The following is a 14,500-nucleotide window of genomic DNA, read 5'->3' as shown; positions in this document are numbered from 1 at the left end:
TTTGAAATATGAGATCCTTATGTCATTACAATTAGCATTGTGTGGAATTAACGATCAATTAATCCTTCATTGTGCCTAAAGTGTTAAGGTACTGTCACACATAGCGACGCTCCAGCGATCCCACCAGCGATCTGACCTGACAGAGATCGCTGGAGCGTCACTACAAGGTCGCTGGTGAGCTGTCACACAGGCAGATCTCCACAGCAATCAGAGATCAGCCTCCAGCCAGCAGCGACCCGTTTAACGATGCTGTGCTTCGTAACCATAGTACACATCGGGTTAATAAGCAAAGCTCTTCGCTTATAGTTACCCGATGTGTACCTTGGCTACGTGTGCAGGAAGGAGGGAGCTGGCTTCAAGAAGCTGCGGACGTTGATAATATGGGTAAATATCGGGTAACCAAGCAAAGCCTTTGCTTGGTTACCCGATATTTACCTTTGTTACCAGCGTCCGCAAAAGCCTGCTCCCTGCACATTCAGTTAGTTGCTCTCTCGCTGTCACACACAGCGATGTGTGCTTCACAGCGGGAGAGCAACAACCAAAAAATGGTCCAGGAAATTCAGTAACGACCGGCGACCTTACAGCAGGGGCCAGGTTGTTGCTGGATGTCACACACAGCGACATCGCTAGCAAGGTCGCTGCTACATCACAGAAAATGGCGACTTAGCACTGTCGTCGTCGTCACTGTTGTTATGTGTGACATGACCATTAGCACAATCCAGTATAATCCTGTACCTGGAAGAACACACCCTGGTGGGACAATTTCTCTCTAGTGAATGCAGTTTTCTGTAGGTGTGCAGTCAGTGGTATATTCTTGTTTTCACGCACATCCATATTATTCTTTTTCTACACTTGAAAAGGATTTGATCTCTAAAGTACACCACATGTCCTTATACCAACGAAGGAGTAAAGCTGTTCCTCTGCTGCAGTTGCCAGTTTCTGAGTCATGCTAAAGAAAACATTTCTTTTATGGATAACATGGAACATTTTAAGCCCACAAGAATTAAAAAAATACAGCAAGAGAACTCCAAATCCTAAAAAGGAACATGCCTTACTGTCAGGAGGATTATTAAAATGGTATTTGGGCACAGTTTATCAAAACAAGTTTCTATGCACATCAGACATATTTTGTTGTAGCTGTATACTAGCTTTATGCCTTCTTATGCATCTGTAAGGATTTTTAATACCTCATCATAAATTCGGTAAGATTTGATGGGAACAATAGTGATGCCTACAGCTCTAATCTTACCATATACATGATGGATCCCAAACAGAACCTGACCAGCATCAAGATCAGAGGGTTAAGCCCGCTACACACGCTTCAATATATCTCACAATCCGTCGTTGGGGTCAAGTTGTAAGTGACGCACATCCGGCATCGTTCGTGACGTATTTGCGTGTGACAGCTACGTGCGATCATGATTGAACGCAAAACCGTTGATCGCAAACACATCGTATCTTTCTCTAGAATTGAGCGTTTTGTTGCAGGAACCTAGTCAATTGTAACGTGTGACATCCCTCATACGATTTTGGTGTCTGATGCTATGTGCGCAGGTGTGCGCTCTGCACCGCAGCTTAAAAAAGGTCCGCTTCAGAGCGCAGCTGAAAAGCTGCGTTCTGAAGCGCCTCACAATGTCTGTCATTCACTAATTTCTGTCAGTCGGTCACTATCTCTGTCCCTCACTCTCTGTCCATGTCAGTCTATCCCCCTCTCTCATATACTCACCGATCCCCGGCGCTGCACGGCGTTCACACTGCTCCGGCGGCTTTTACTGTTTTGAAAAAGCCGCCCGCCCATTAAACAATCTCGTATTCCCTGCTTTCCCCGCCCACCGGCGCCTATGATTGGTTACAGTGAGACACGCCCCCACGCTGAGTGACAGGTGTCACACTGCACCCAATCACAGCAGCCGGTGGGCGTGTCTATACTGTGTAGTGAAATAATTAATTAAATAATTAAAAAAAACGGTGTGCGGTCCCCCCCAATTTTAAAACCAGCCAGATAAAGCCATACGGCTGAAGGCTGGTATTCTCAGGATGGGGAGCTCCACGTTATGGGGAGACCCCCAGCCTAACAATATCAGCCAACAGCCGCCCAGAATTGCCGCATACATTATATGCGACAGTTCTGGGACTGTACCCGGCTCTTCCCGATTTGCCCTGGTGCGTTGGCAAATCGGGGTAATAAGGAGTTATTGGCAGCCCATAGCTGCCAATAAGTCCTAGATTAATCATGTCAGGCGTCTATGAGACACCTTCCATGATTAATCTGTAAATTACAGTAAATAAACACACACACCTGAAAAATCCTTTATTAGAAATAAAAAACACAAACATATACCCTGGTTAACCACTTTAATCAGCCCCAAAAAGCCCTCCATGTCCGGCGTAATCCAGGATGCTCCATCGTCGCTTCCAGTGCTGCTGCATGAAGGTGACCGGAGCTGCAGAAGACACAGCCGCTCCGGTCACCTCCACGCAGCTAATGAAGACAGCCGTGCGATCAGCTGAGCTGTCACTGAGGTTACCCGCGGCCACCGCTGGATCCAGTGACAGCGGGTAACCTCAGTGACAGCTCAGCTGATCGCGCCGCTGTCTTCAGTTGCTGTGTGTAGGTGACCGGAGCGGCGGTGTCTTCTGCAGCTCCGGTCACCTCCATGCAGCAGCGCTGGAAGCGACGCTGGAGCATCCTGGATTACGCCGGACATGGAGGGCTTTTTGGGGCTGATTAAAGTGGTGAACCAGGGTATATGTTTGTGTTTTTTATTTCTAATAAAGGATTTTTCAGGTGTGTGTGTTTATTTACTGTAATTTACAGATTAATCATGGAAGGTGTCTCATAGACGCCTGACATGATTAATCTAGGATTTAGTGGCAGCTATGGGCTGCCAATAACTCCTTATTACCCCGATTTGCCAACGCACCAGGGCAAATCGGGAAGAGCCGGGTACAGTCCCAGAACCTGTCACTCAGCATGGGGGCGTGTCTCACTGTAACCAATCATAGGCGCCGGTGGGCGGGGTAAGCAGGGAATACGAGATTGTTTAATGGGCGGCCGGCTTTTTCAAAACAGTAAAAGCCGCCGGAGCAGTGTGAACGCCGTGCAGTGCCGGGGATCGGGGATTAATGAGTATATGAGAGAGGGCTGCTAACTTCAGTCACTTAGGAGATTAGCGGTCACCGGTGAGTCCTTCACAGGTGACCGCTAATCAGGGCGCGACACAGACAGAGCCGCAGCATGACCGTGAAGTCGGGTGAAGTTCACCCGAGTTCATTCTGACAGTGCGGCTCTGTCTGTGTCTGCTGTCAGCGGCCATTCAGCTCTGCTACATGGCTGTCTGTGTCTGCTGTCAGCGGCCATGTAGCAGAGCTGAATGGCAGATGACATAGTAAAAACGCATCCCTACACATTACACACGCTTGGCAAGTCAATAAATAAAAAAAAAAAAAAGGTGCCCAATGCATACGTCACAGAACACATGATCTAAAGGATCGCACACAAAATTGATCAATTTAACATAGACTACTAACGCACGTGTGACAGCAAATGAACGACCTACGTGCAATCTCATAAGATCCCGTATGCAACCTGGGCGTGTCACATCACAAATGCGATTGTACAACTAATTGCAACGTGTAAAGTGGGCTTTATTCTCATTACATTGAGTTGGAAAATTGCAAATAGCATTTAAAAACAAGTATCTTTGTAATTAATGTGTTAATACAAATCCTGTCCATTCTCACAAATAGAGGGATAATATTGTTTACTGCTAGTTGCTTAGGTTACCAGTCAACTTTACAGTTTAGCAGCGGTTGCTCCACATGCACAGTGCTTACAAGCTATTTTTAATTGTAAGAGCTGCTGTGAAACTGGTCAGATCGCTAGAACACACTGTTAGCTCCTGATCTGGCCAACGTGAGCGCAGTTATGCTCTTCTGATGCCACAAAGCAGCCTCATATAGCAGCATTGGTCAGTGTACAGTTCAGGCCTGCAGTGCTGCTATTCTGCTGGTGAGAACTGTCAATCATTCCACAGCACCCTACCCCTGTAAGCAGGAAGCCGGAGGTAGGGGAGCAGCGCGCTCCTGAGTACAGATCATGGGACAACATTCTGTTATGTTCACGTCATGTTTTGTGACAGGGAATACCCCCACCACAAACACTGAATGGAGTCATAGGCTCCTATTGACTTAAGGGTGCTTTACACGCTGCGACATCACTACCGATATATACCGTCGGGGTCACGTCGTTAGTGACGCACATCCGGCTCCGGTAGCGACATCGCAGCGTGTGACACCAAGGAGCGTCGATCAACTATCGCAAAATCGTTCAAAAACGGTGATTGTTGACACGTCGCTCCTTTCCTTAATATCGCTGCTGCCACAGGTACGATGTTGTTCGTCATTCCTGCGGCACCACACATCGCTATGTGTGACACCGCAGGAGCGAGAAACAGCTCCTTACCTGCGTCCACTGACAATGTGGAAGGAAGGAGGTGGGCGGGATACGTCGGGTTATGTCCCACTCATCTCCGCCCCTCCGCTTCTATTGGCCGGCCGCTTAGTGACGCCACAGTGACGTCGCTATGACGCCGAACACACCTCCCCCTTGAAGGAGGGATTGTTCGGCGGTCACAGCGACGTCGCTGACAAGGTATGTGCGTGTGACGCTGCCGTAGCGATAATGTTCGCTATGGCAACGAGCACCAAATGTCGCACGAATGACAGGGGCGGGTGTTATGGCGAAAGACATCGCTAGCAATCGCTAGCAACGTTGCAGCATGTAAAGCACCCTTTAGTGTATGCCAAATGTGTCCTATTGGCAGTAGTTATTGTGGTATGCACATGTATATATTTTTTTTCTGCTGCATTACTCCACTTTTCATGCTCAGTAACATGCAGTAAAGATGGGGGATATATATAGTTAGTGTATTTATCCAAAGGTATGAACAGTGTGGTGGAGCCTAAAACTATAATAAGGGTTTATTTTCTGCTGTCCAACCATCCCAAATGCATAGTCTTATTAAAAATAATAACTGAAGGAATACTAATATATTAATAAATATGGAAGTGGTAGATTATAAGTACTAAAATGCTTCCTTCTTTACAACTGGGGACATATAAAAGTAGGGCTGTAACTTTGCTGTTTTCTGTACCTGTTCTGCTGAGCAGATGGTCTGTTAGCATTGTAATGATCCTACAGTATATGTTAAGCTAGCTATAACAGAAACACATGCATTACATTAAGAAGGCAGCATATTATCTACACGTATATTTGTTGGTCAAATGTTACAGTACAACATAGTTTAGATTATTTTATTTTTAAGTTTAATGATAGATCCATTCACTCAAAAACATAAGTTCAAGTTGGCCTTTAAAGTATTTAAAGATCACACAATGTACGGCCATTTGTTGTGTAACAAGAAAATTAGAAAATTTAGGGTATGAACTGAGTTTTTCCTTGTTATCTATTCTCTCTATGTATTGGTTAGTTCTGAATCTCATCTCTTTATTGTTTGTGATGAACTTGAATGTAAATGCAAAAGCAACAGTGACGCTTACAGACAGTAAGACCCCGTCCATAACTGTACAGCTAGATAATTCCATCCTAATAGAGAGCATGTGCCGTATCTGTACCTCTGCTAAATCCTATCCGAATAGAGAGGGAGTGCCATAACTGTACAGCTGCTAAATACCATCCTAATAGAGAGGGAGTGCCATAGCGAAACAGCTGCTAGTCCCATCCTAATAGAGAGGGAGTGCCATAGTGGAACAGCTGCTAGTCCCATCCTAATAGAGAGGGAGTGCCATAGTGGAACAGCTGCTAGTCCCATCCTAATAGAGAGGGAGTGCCATAGCGGAACAGCTGCTAGTCCCATCCTAATAGAGGGGGAGTGCCATAGCGGAACAGCTGCTAGTCCCATACTAATAGAGAGGGAGTGCCATAGCGGAACAGCTGCTAGTCCCATCCTAATAGAGGGGGAGTGCCATAGCGGAACAGCTGCTAGTCCCATCCTAATAGAGAGGGAGGGCCATAGCGGAACAGCTGCTAGTCCCATCCTAATAGAGAGGGAGTGAAATAGCGGAACAGCTGCTAGTCCCATCCTAATAGAGAGGGAGTGCCATAGTGGAACAGCTGCTAGTCCCATCCTAATAGAGAGGGAGTGCCATAGTGGAACAGCTGCTAAATACCATACTAATAGAGAGGGAGTGCCATAGCGGAACAGCTGCTAGTCCCATCCTAATAGAGGGGGAGTGCCATAGCGGAACAGCTGCTAGTCCCATCCTAATAGAGAGGGAGGGCCATAGCGGAACAGCTGCTAGTCCCATCCTAATAGAGAGGGAGTGAAATAGCGGAACAGCTGCTAGTCCCATCCTAATAGAGAGGGAGTGCCATAACTGTACCGCTATTTAATTCCATCCTAAGAGAGAGCAAGTGCCATAACTGTACATCTGCTAAATCCCATCCTAATAGAGAAAGTGCCATAACTGTACAGCTATTAAATCCCATCCTAATAGAGATGGAGGGAGTGCTTTAACCATACAGCTGCAAAATTTCATCCTAGAAAAGAGAGCATGCCATGACGACACATCTGCTAAATCCTATTATATTAGAGAGTGAGCAGCATAACTGCACATCTGCTAAATTTCATCCTACTAGAGAGGAAGTGCCATAACTATACAGCTGCTAAATCCCATCCTAATGTAGAGGAAGTGCCATAACTATACAGGTATTAAATCCACCCTAATAAAGAGCAAGTGCCATAACTGTATATCTGCTAAATCCCATCCTAATAGAGAGGGAGGGAGTGCCTTAACCATACAGCTGCTAAACTTCATCCTAATAAGATTATGTGTGCATGTCTCCATTCTGCCGTGACAAATATTCTGCAGCGTTTTGTCACTGCATGTGCGTTTCAAAACGCAGCCAAAAAGCTGCGTTTTGGATGCAGAATGGATGTAGAATTCATGCGTTCTGGATGCTTGCTCTGCCATAGAAAGAGTGGGAAAAACATCCAAAACGCACAAAAGAAGTAACATGTTGCTTTTTAGAACGCATCGATTTTGTCAGAAATTTGGCATGCAAAAGGCTGCGTTTTAAAACGCAACGTGTTCATGGAATTTGCTAAATTCTCATAGACTTTGCCGGGGACGCAGAACGCATGCGTTTACGATGCAGTTTAAAACGCTGCGTAAACGCATGAAAAACGCAACGTGCGCACATAGCCTAAAGAGAGCTAAATCCCATTCTAATAGAGAGTAAGCGCCATAACTGTAAATCTGCTAAATCTCATCCTAATAGAGAGGGAGGGAGTGCCTTAACAATACAGCTGCTAAATTTCATCCTAATAAAGAGAGCATGCCATAACTGCACATCTGCTAAATTTCATCCTAGTAGAGAGGGAGCACCATAACGAAACAGCTACTAAATCCCATCCTAATAGAGAGGGAGCACCATAACGAAACAGCTACTAAATCCCATCCTAATAGAGAGGGAGCACCATAACGAAACAGCTACTAAATCCCATCCTAATAGAGAGGGAGTTACATAACTGTACATCTGCTAAATCCCATCCTAATGAAGAGGCAGAGCCATAAGTGTAAATCTGGTAAAAGCTATTCTAATAGAGAGGGATCACCATAACTCTACATCTACTCTATCCCATCTTAATTAACAGGGAGTACCAAATCTATACAGCTGCTAAATGCCATCCTAATAGAGAGGGAGTACCATACCTGTACATCTACTAAATCAATTATTGCTGTAACGACTGTGTTTACCTTCTGATCTCATAAAGAGGTTAGAATGGTTACATAATGTTACATTGGGATATATTGTAATTCCATACCTTAAGGGGTACTATTCTTAGGCCTAAGCCACATGGCGAGAAAATCGGTGCAAGTGGAGTGCGATAAAACATCGCATTCCACTCGGACCAATTCTAGCCTGTGTGTCAGCGCACATGAGCGATTATTTTCTCAGCCCTAATCGGACCGAGAAAACAATCACAGCATTCTGCGACTTAATGCAAGACTCTTTTCTCTCGCACCCATTCAACTGAATGGGGCGAGAGAAAAATCGCACTGCACTCACGGTACACCGGTGTACCTCGCGTGGAGAGCGAGAATCGCAATAGCCGGCAACGCAGGAGAGAGGGAGATAAATGCCTCTCTCCCCTCCTCCGTGCCGGCCCGACCCTCCTCAGAGCCAGCCCACCCCCCACAGCTGAGGTCCGCTCGCACAGTCGAACCGCAGTCGCAGGAATACTAGCATGACACTCGGCTCCTGCTGTACTGCCAGCGCGAGCTGAGTGCCATGTGAACATCGCAGTAGTGCCCTGTGTGGCCCCGGCCTTATGTACAGTATCTTCACATTACCAGAGCAATGTCTGCTTTGTATATGTACACTTCATTTCCAACAATATTAAAAATGATTTAAGTAAATTAAGTCTTTAAGTAAATGTCCCGTTTTATAATATCACCATTATAGACACTTCTCTTCAGAGGAGAATATAGAGGAATGCCCTATAGCTTAGTATGTAATAAGGAACTGGTGAATTTCGGTAACTTTTTGCTATCCACTAAGAGCAGATCTGCTGTTGTGGGCCTCACTGTTGCTACAATGTTTCTGTATCTTAACTAGCAGTGTTTAGTTGCTACTTATAAAAGTCTCTGGGCTATAATCCTATTGGCAAATCTATGGGGGTAGTGTTCACCCCACAGCACTCCACTATAATGCAATCTCTAAATTAGATGTCCTGCTTGTGTGTTAGACCAAAATACAATATATAAAGCCTGTTTTGGACACATTTCCAATATCTCTAGGCTAATCTGTGGCCAGCATAAAGTAGTGACCCAGATCTTGACATTCTATCACTTATTTGTCAATATGGTGAAGTTAATGACAAATCAGTTTGTCAAACTTCAGCACAAGCTGATTGCTGTAAATTTAAGAGTCCTGTCAATGATTTACTTGACTTCAGGAGTCCTCCATATTCACAAGCTGCAGCCACCCACTGCTGAGTGATCGCTTTCTTTCTATACACAATAATAGCTGTCACTTGGTATCAGTGGGTGATAATAGCCAACAGCTCATGAATACTGAGGACCCCTGAGCTGACAAGGCTTGTCCCATGTGTCAGTAAACCTCACCATTTTGATTAGTTAGTGACACACGGCTGTAATCAGTGTCTCTGTCACTACTTATGATGTCCTCAGATAGGGCAGCATTAAGATGGGGAGTTGAGTAAAAAGATTCATGTTGCCCCGGACCGATGTCCAGTTCTGTCTTCTGTGGCAGCCAGATCAGGGCAGTCGTCAACTCTGTGCTTGGCATCATCATCCTGGCCTCCTTACTGCCTCTGGTACCTACTAGACTCACTGGCATCATGGCTATCAAGAGCATGATGTGCCCAGGATACCAGCCCAATGATGCCCGACACAGAAGTGAAGACTGCCCTGGTCTTACTGCAGTAAAGGACCTGACAGTTTCCCTTTAAATTTGAGCCACCTATGTAGCACACGTTATTCTCACAAAATTACTTTATGAGCTTTTTTATGGCAGTCTCCATTGACTGTAATGGGGTTATCCCATGTGCCATGCTCGGGACCCCTCTCAGTGAGTGAAGTGCCTGGACAACCCGGGCATTTCTTGGCTGGAGATTCCCTAATATGTAAGCTCAGCATTATAATACATTTAGCTTATTTTAATGGGCAGTGGTACTCCATATTATCATTATCACTACTGTGCAGCCTGAAGACTTTGATAAGCGAGCCATTAAAGGTAGCCGATTTATGTGAGCGGATATATTAGCTGTGAAATAGACAATGGTTAACCCCATCTTGCAATACAAGAACTTAAAATGATCACAAAAATAATCTATGATTTCATTTGCTTTAAAGTTACTAGACATCAATATACTTTTAAGAGTAGTAAAATACAATGCCAGCGACTTGTTCAGGTGGCAGCGCATAGAAAAATAAAAAAAGCAACTAACTTCTCATCTGCCATGGTGGAAGCTATTTAATCTTGCTGTGAATTGATCTTTAATTTGCCAATGCCTAATGGAGTTTGAGAGACGCTATATTAATTTGATTGACCTGAAACATCTGTATTTTACTCTCTTATCTGCTTTAACTAAGGTACAGTAGATGCATTTTGCTTTAGTACTAATTCAAGGTGTAATATTCATTTCTTTAAAGAGACATTTTTGTTGTTGTGCATGCCTAGTGTTTTATATGTTGTATATTGCATTCAGAATATTTTTTTCCTTCTCACCTATCCACAATGCAATGCCGTTCCCATGATGCACCTCTGCTTGCTGTTTACCTGTATGTTAATTCGCTTGAATCCCATTGGCCCACTGCCATCATGTGCTCGCTGCCTGTTATTAAAAGACGCAGTCGACTGCCAAAGCAATGAAGCGACCTCTCGAAGCAACTGTAGATCTGGTACTTTGACCTTTCACCTTTTGCTTTGCATGTAGCTTTTTTTTTTTTTTCAATGAAGCGACTAATATTTTTTTATTGCTTTTTTTTTTAACATCATCTGAGACAACCAATGCATATAGCTAATGTATGGAAATGATCCAAGTCGTAATTAGCCATCTTCATTCTATTTATTTGTTATTTATTTTACATAATTTACAAATAAAGATTGCTGTTACACTGCTGACATGGCTTCATTTTGAAGTACTTGTATACAAGATAAAGCTGAACCTATGCTCTATGCCATTTATTACAATAGTGCAGATGTTTGGGCAAATGACAAATTTATACAGAATGTAGCAAATCGTATATTATAGTATATATTCTTCTATCTGAAATCAAGAATAGATTGTGATCAGATGCTATAATGCTCCTGTAAATGACGTCATCTCTGTAGTCTGGTGACTACAGGCCTAATCTTATGGTACCATGCTTTTGCTACCAGTAACCAAATCTCACTCATTCTGCATTGCCTCAGTTTGGGTTAAGGTGCATGGCAAGGCATCTTTATTTTAGTTCAATTTTTTCTTTACTTCAAATTTTATCACAATCCGTAATTTGTTGTTGATGTGTGTTTCCAGGTTTGCGTAGACGTTCTGACTCTACAAGTGTCATCTAATTCTTTATTAACAGGCCTTTCCACCTGGCGTCCTTCACCCTTTACCAAAGAGACCAGCTCTAGAAAAAAGCAATGGTGCCAGCGCACTTTTTAATCCTAGTGTCTTGCACTACCAACAGGCCCTTGCAAGTGCACAGTTGCAGCAGCCTACGGCATTTTTTCCAGCAGGTATGTTTCATAGCCTTTGTAGTACTGAAAATACAATAGAAAATGTGTCATTTTCTTGCTAAATCTACATGGCATATGAATCTCAAGGAAAAGCATAACTTTACACGCTACTCTATAGCTGTGTGTTATAGCCAAAATATATCTGTCCTATAGAAATGCAGGCTGGGAAATCGCTAAGACAGGAGGCTCTTGTACATCTGGCCTAAACACGTTTACTGGTCTCTAGTGAGTGGGAAGTTTGTCCTGCCGAAAAAATGGTACAACAAAGCCCTTCTACATAATCTATCTATCTATCTATCCCTCTATCTATCCATCTTTTTGTATTACTATCTATCTATCCCTTTATCTATCTATCCATCTATCTATATATCTATCTATCCATCTATCTATCCATCTTCTTGTATTACTATCTATCTATCTATCTATCCATTATCCATCTATCTATCTATATATCTATCTATCCATCTATCTATGTACCCATCTTCTTGTATTACGATCTATCTGTCCATCTTCTTGTATTACTATCTATCTATCTATCCATCTTCTTGTATTATGATCTATCTATGTATCCATCTTCTTGTATTACTATCTATCCAAAAAATTTAAAAAAAAAGCAGCAGCACATTAATGGAATAACTAATTGTGCAACTCCTCCTGGACAACATCCAATCGACCCATAAATAGTAATCAAAAAGAAGGCAGGACTCAAATAGATTTAAAAAAGAGGACCTATTTATTAGTCCATCTGGTGTGGCAACATTTCGGCTTCTATTGTTTGTTTGCTTGAGAAATGTTACCATCCCAGATGGAGTAATAAATAGGTCCTCATTTTTGCATCTTCTACTCGAGTGCTGCCTTCTTTTTTTCTATCTATCTATCTATCTATCTATCTATGTATCTATCCTGAACAAAGTCAGTGGGAATGGTTTACAGAAACAGTAGGTCTCAGACATACCACAGCATATTTATGGTATTCCTTAGAATAGAATGAAATATGATTTCCATTTTTAGAAATGTGGTCCACAGATAATCTGATCCTTGTAAAAGAAACAAATACAGATAGTCACAATCTTCCAGAACACCAGTGCTGGCTTTCCAACACTCCCTTACGTCTCTGTTTTTTAGCTGCAGCGATGACGTCACATCAATAGCATACAGCACCACTACAGATAGCACGCTGCTGCTGAGTTCTGTGATTGTCTGTATCGGCAGAGCCACTGAGCGCAATAATTGGCTGCAGCGGTGATATATCTTGTCAGCATGAGATTTTGTTTTGTTTTTTTTTTTTGTTTTGTTTTTCTTTTTATTACTAGGATTAGATTGTTTGGGGACCATTTTTATAAAAGTGGAAGGCACCTTTAAATTAAAATGGCTTTTTAGATCCTAAATCAAAGCGAGCTTGTGTGTTATATTCCCTGGGTATTGTATAAAATGGGCAGATGCTCCCAGGATATCCAGTGGCTACATGCATGGCGTTTTTGCTGGTGTGCTCCCAGTATAATAATATATACCACTATTACTACTCACTGTTTCTGCGTTTTGCTTGGTGTAGCAATTTACTATAGCAGTCACTTATTATGACACTGCTGGTTATACAGTGTGGCTGAAAACATGTATAGATCATGCTGAGGAAAAAACGCCTTGCTTGTAAACTGCATTAAAAAACAGTCACAGTTTTCCATAGAACCAATTACAACAATATTGTTGAAACCTTGTAGTCAGTATTATTTCAGGGACATGGGGCCAAAACAACCAATCAATTTTTAATGTCTTGTAAGGTCCCTTGTACATAAAAAGTCTCTCGGTTTTTCCTAAGAAATTATATTAGGGTAGTAGAGCAGTATTGGGCATTTGGAATTTAAAGTGAATCGTCAGTAGGATCAACCCTCCTAAGCCGTCTATATGTAGCGTATAAGAAGCTGAATAAAATGATACCTTGATACCTACAATCCAATGTCTTACTCCAGAGGAATCCACATTTTTCTTAATATGTAAATGAACTGCTAAGATAAATGGGCCATAAATAGATCTCCCTGAGAATCTTCATCAAGAGCTTATTTTAAATGAGAGGCAACGTTACCAGTGTGAGACATGTAGATTAGAAGAGCAGACTGTCAGTTATTACATGTCTCACACTAATAATACCGTTTTTTATCTAAAATAAGTCCTGGGGGGTAGATTCTCAGGGAGATATATGTCTGGCCCATAGATCTTAACAGCTCATTTACATATAAGAAAAACTTGGATTTCTCTGGAATAAGATATTGGATCGCAGATATCAAGGGCTTATTTTATTTATCTTTCTATAAGATGCAGGCCCATATAGACGACTTAGAAGGGTTGATCATACTGACAGATTGCCTTTAAACACCCGTTCCTTATTGTTTTTAGGGGAGATAAGTTTTCTTTTCTTTCTCCTCTCTCCCCATTGCAAACATATGAACACTCGGGCGAGCACACACAAATGCTTAGCTGACAGTTATTTCACGTCTATGACCCACTGCTGTCATGGCAGATGTTAGATTAAAAACATTGCAAACATTTTTTGTACATAGAGCATAATAGTCTCATTATTATAATGGAAAAGTGCAGTCAGGTACATAACATCTTACACATTAAATAACCGATGATGGATTTTTAATTAGTGAGCAATTATCCTTTTCTGCATTGTATAATGTTATTATACCAGTGAAACATGCTGAAATCTGGCGCTCCAAACGTGGTTTCAGTGGATGAAGCTATGTGGCAGAGTGTTCAGTTGTTTTACATTTTTAGTTTTAGTGGAAGCTACAACATAACAATGCAGTCTATATGAAGTTTTGCATGTCGCATGTAATATATTATTCTTGTTGCATGGACAAAACTAGATGAAGTCTGCTATGTAACTCTACCCATAGGGCTCATGCACATGGATGTATCAGAGGTCTGTGCTGTACAGATACATAATATGATGACCATACACTTCTATGGGCCCATGTGTGCCTCTGTGAAACCTACAGCTCTTATGGATACATACAAAATGTGTGGCATGTTGTATAGACAGCCATATTGTGTAGGTATTGTGTTGTGCTTCACGGAGGCCCCCTATGTGCACACACATTACCCCCGCCATACAGGCCTCATGTATGTGATTTCTCATGTGCTTGAGCCCTATGTTTGAAACTTGCACAGATTAGAACAGATGTCACAATGCAGAGGGGTCACCAAGGAATGATACATTTCACT

The 14,500-nt window shown here is 42.6% G+C and overlaps 1 protein-coding gene across 14 annotated transcripts in view; it reads left to right on the top strand.

Annotated features, from left to right (window-relative positions):
- MBNL2 (muscleblind like splicing regulator 2) overlaps nt 1–14,500 on the top strand; it is a 251,239-nt gene that overhangs the window by 215,459 nt on the left and 21,280 nt on the right. For 9 of the 14 annotated variants that reach the window (XM_075336737.1, XM_075336739.1, XM_075336736.1 and 6 more), the window contains 2 exons: nt 10,399–10,452; nt 11,122–11,275. In XM_075336737.1, the coding sequence (XP_075192852.1) occupies nt 10,399–10,452; nt 11,122–11,275 (208 nt within the window). The remainder of the gene's footprint in view (nt 1–10,398; nt 10,453–11,121; nt 11,276–14,500) is intronic. The other 5 variants (XM_075336747.1, XM_075336745.1, XM_075336742.1 and 2 more) reach the window with 1 other exon arrangement.

Source organism: Anomaloglossus baeobatrachus, chromosome 2, assembly GCF_048569485.1.
Source record: "Anomaloglossus baeobatrachus isolate aAnoBae1 chromosome 2, aAnoBae1.hap1, whole genome shotgun sequence".
NCBI classification, from domain to species: Eukaryota; Metazoa; Chordata; class Amphibia; order Anura; family Aromobatidae; genus Anomaloglossus; species Anomaloglossus baeobatrachus.
This window is presented reverse-complemented; position numbering and strand designations above follow the sequence as displayed.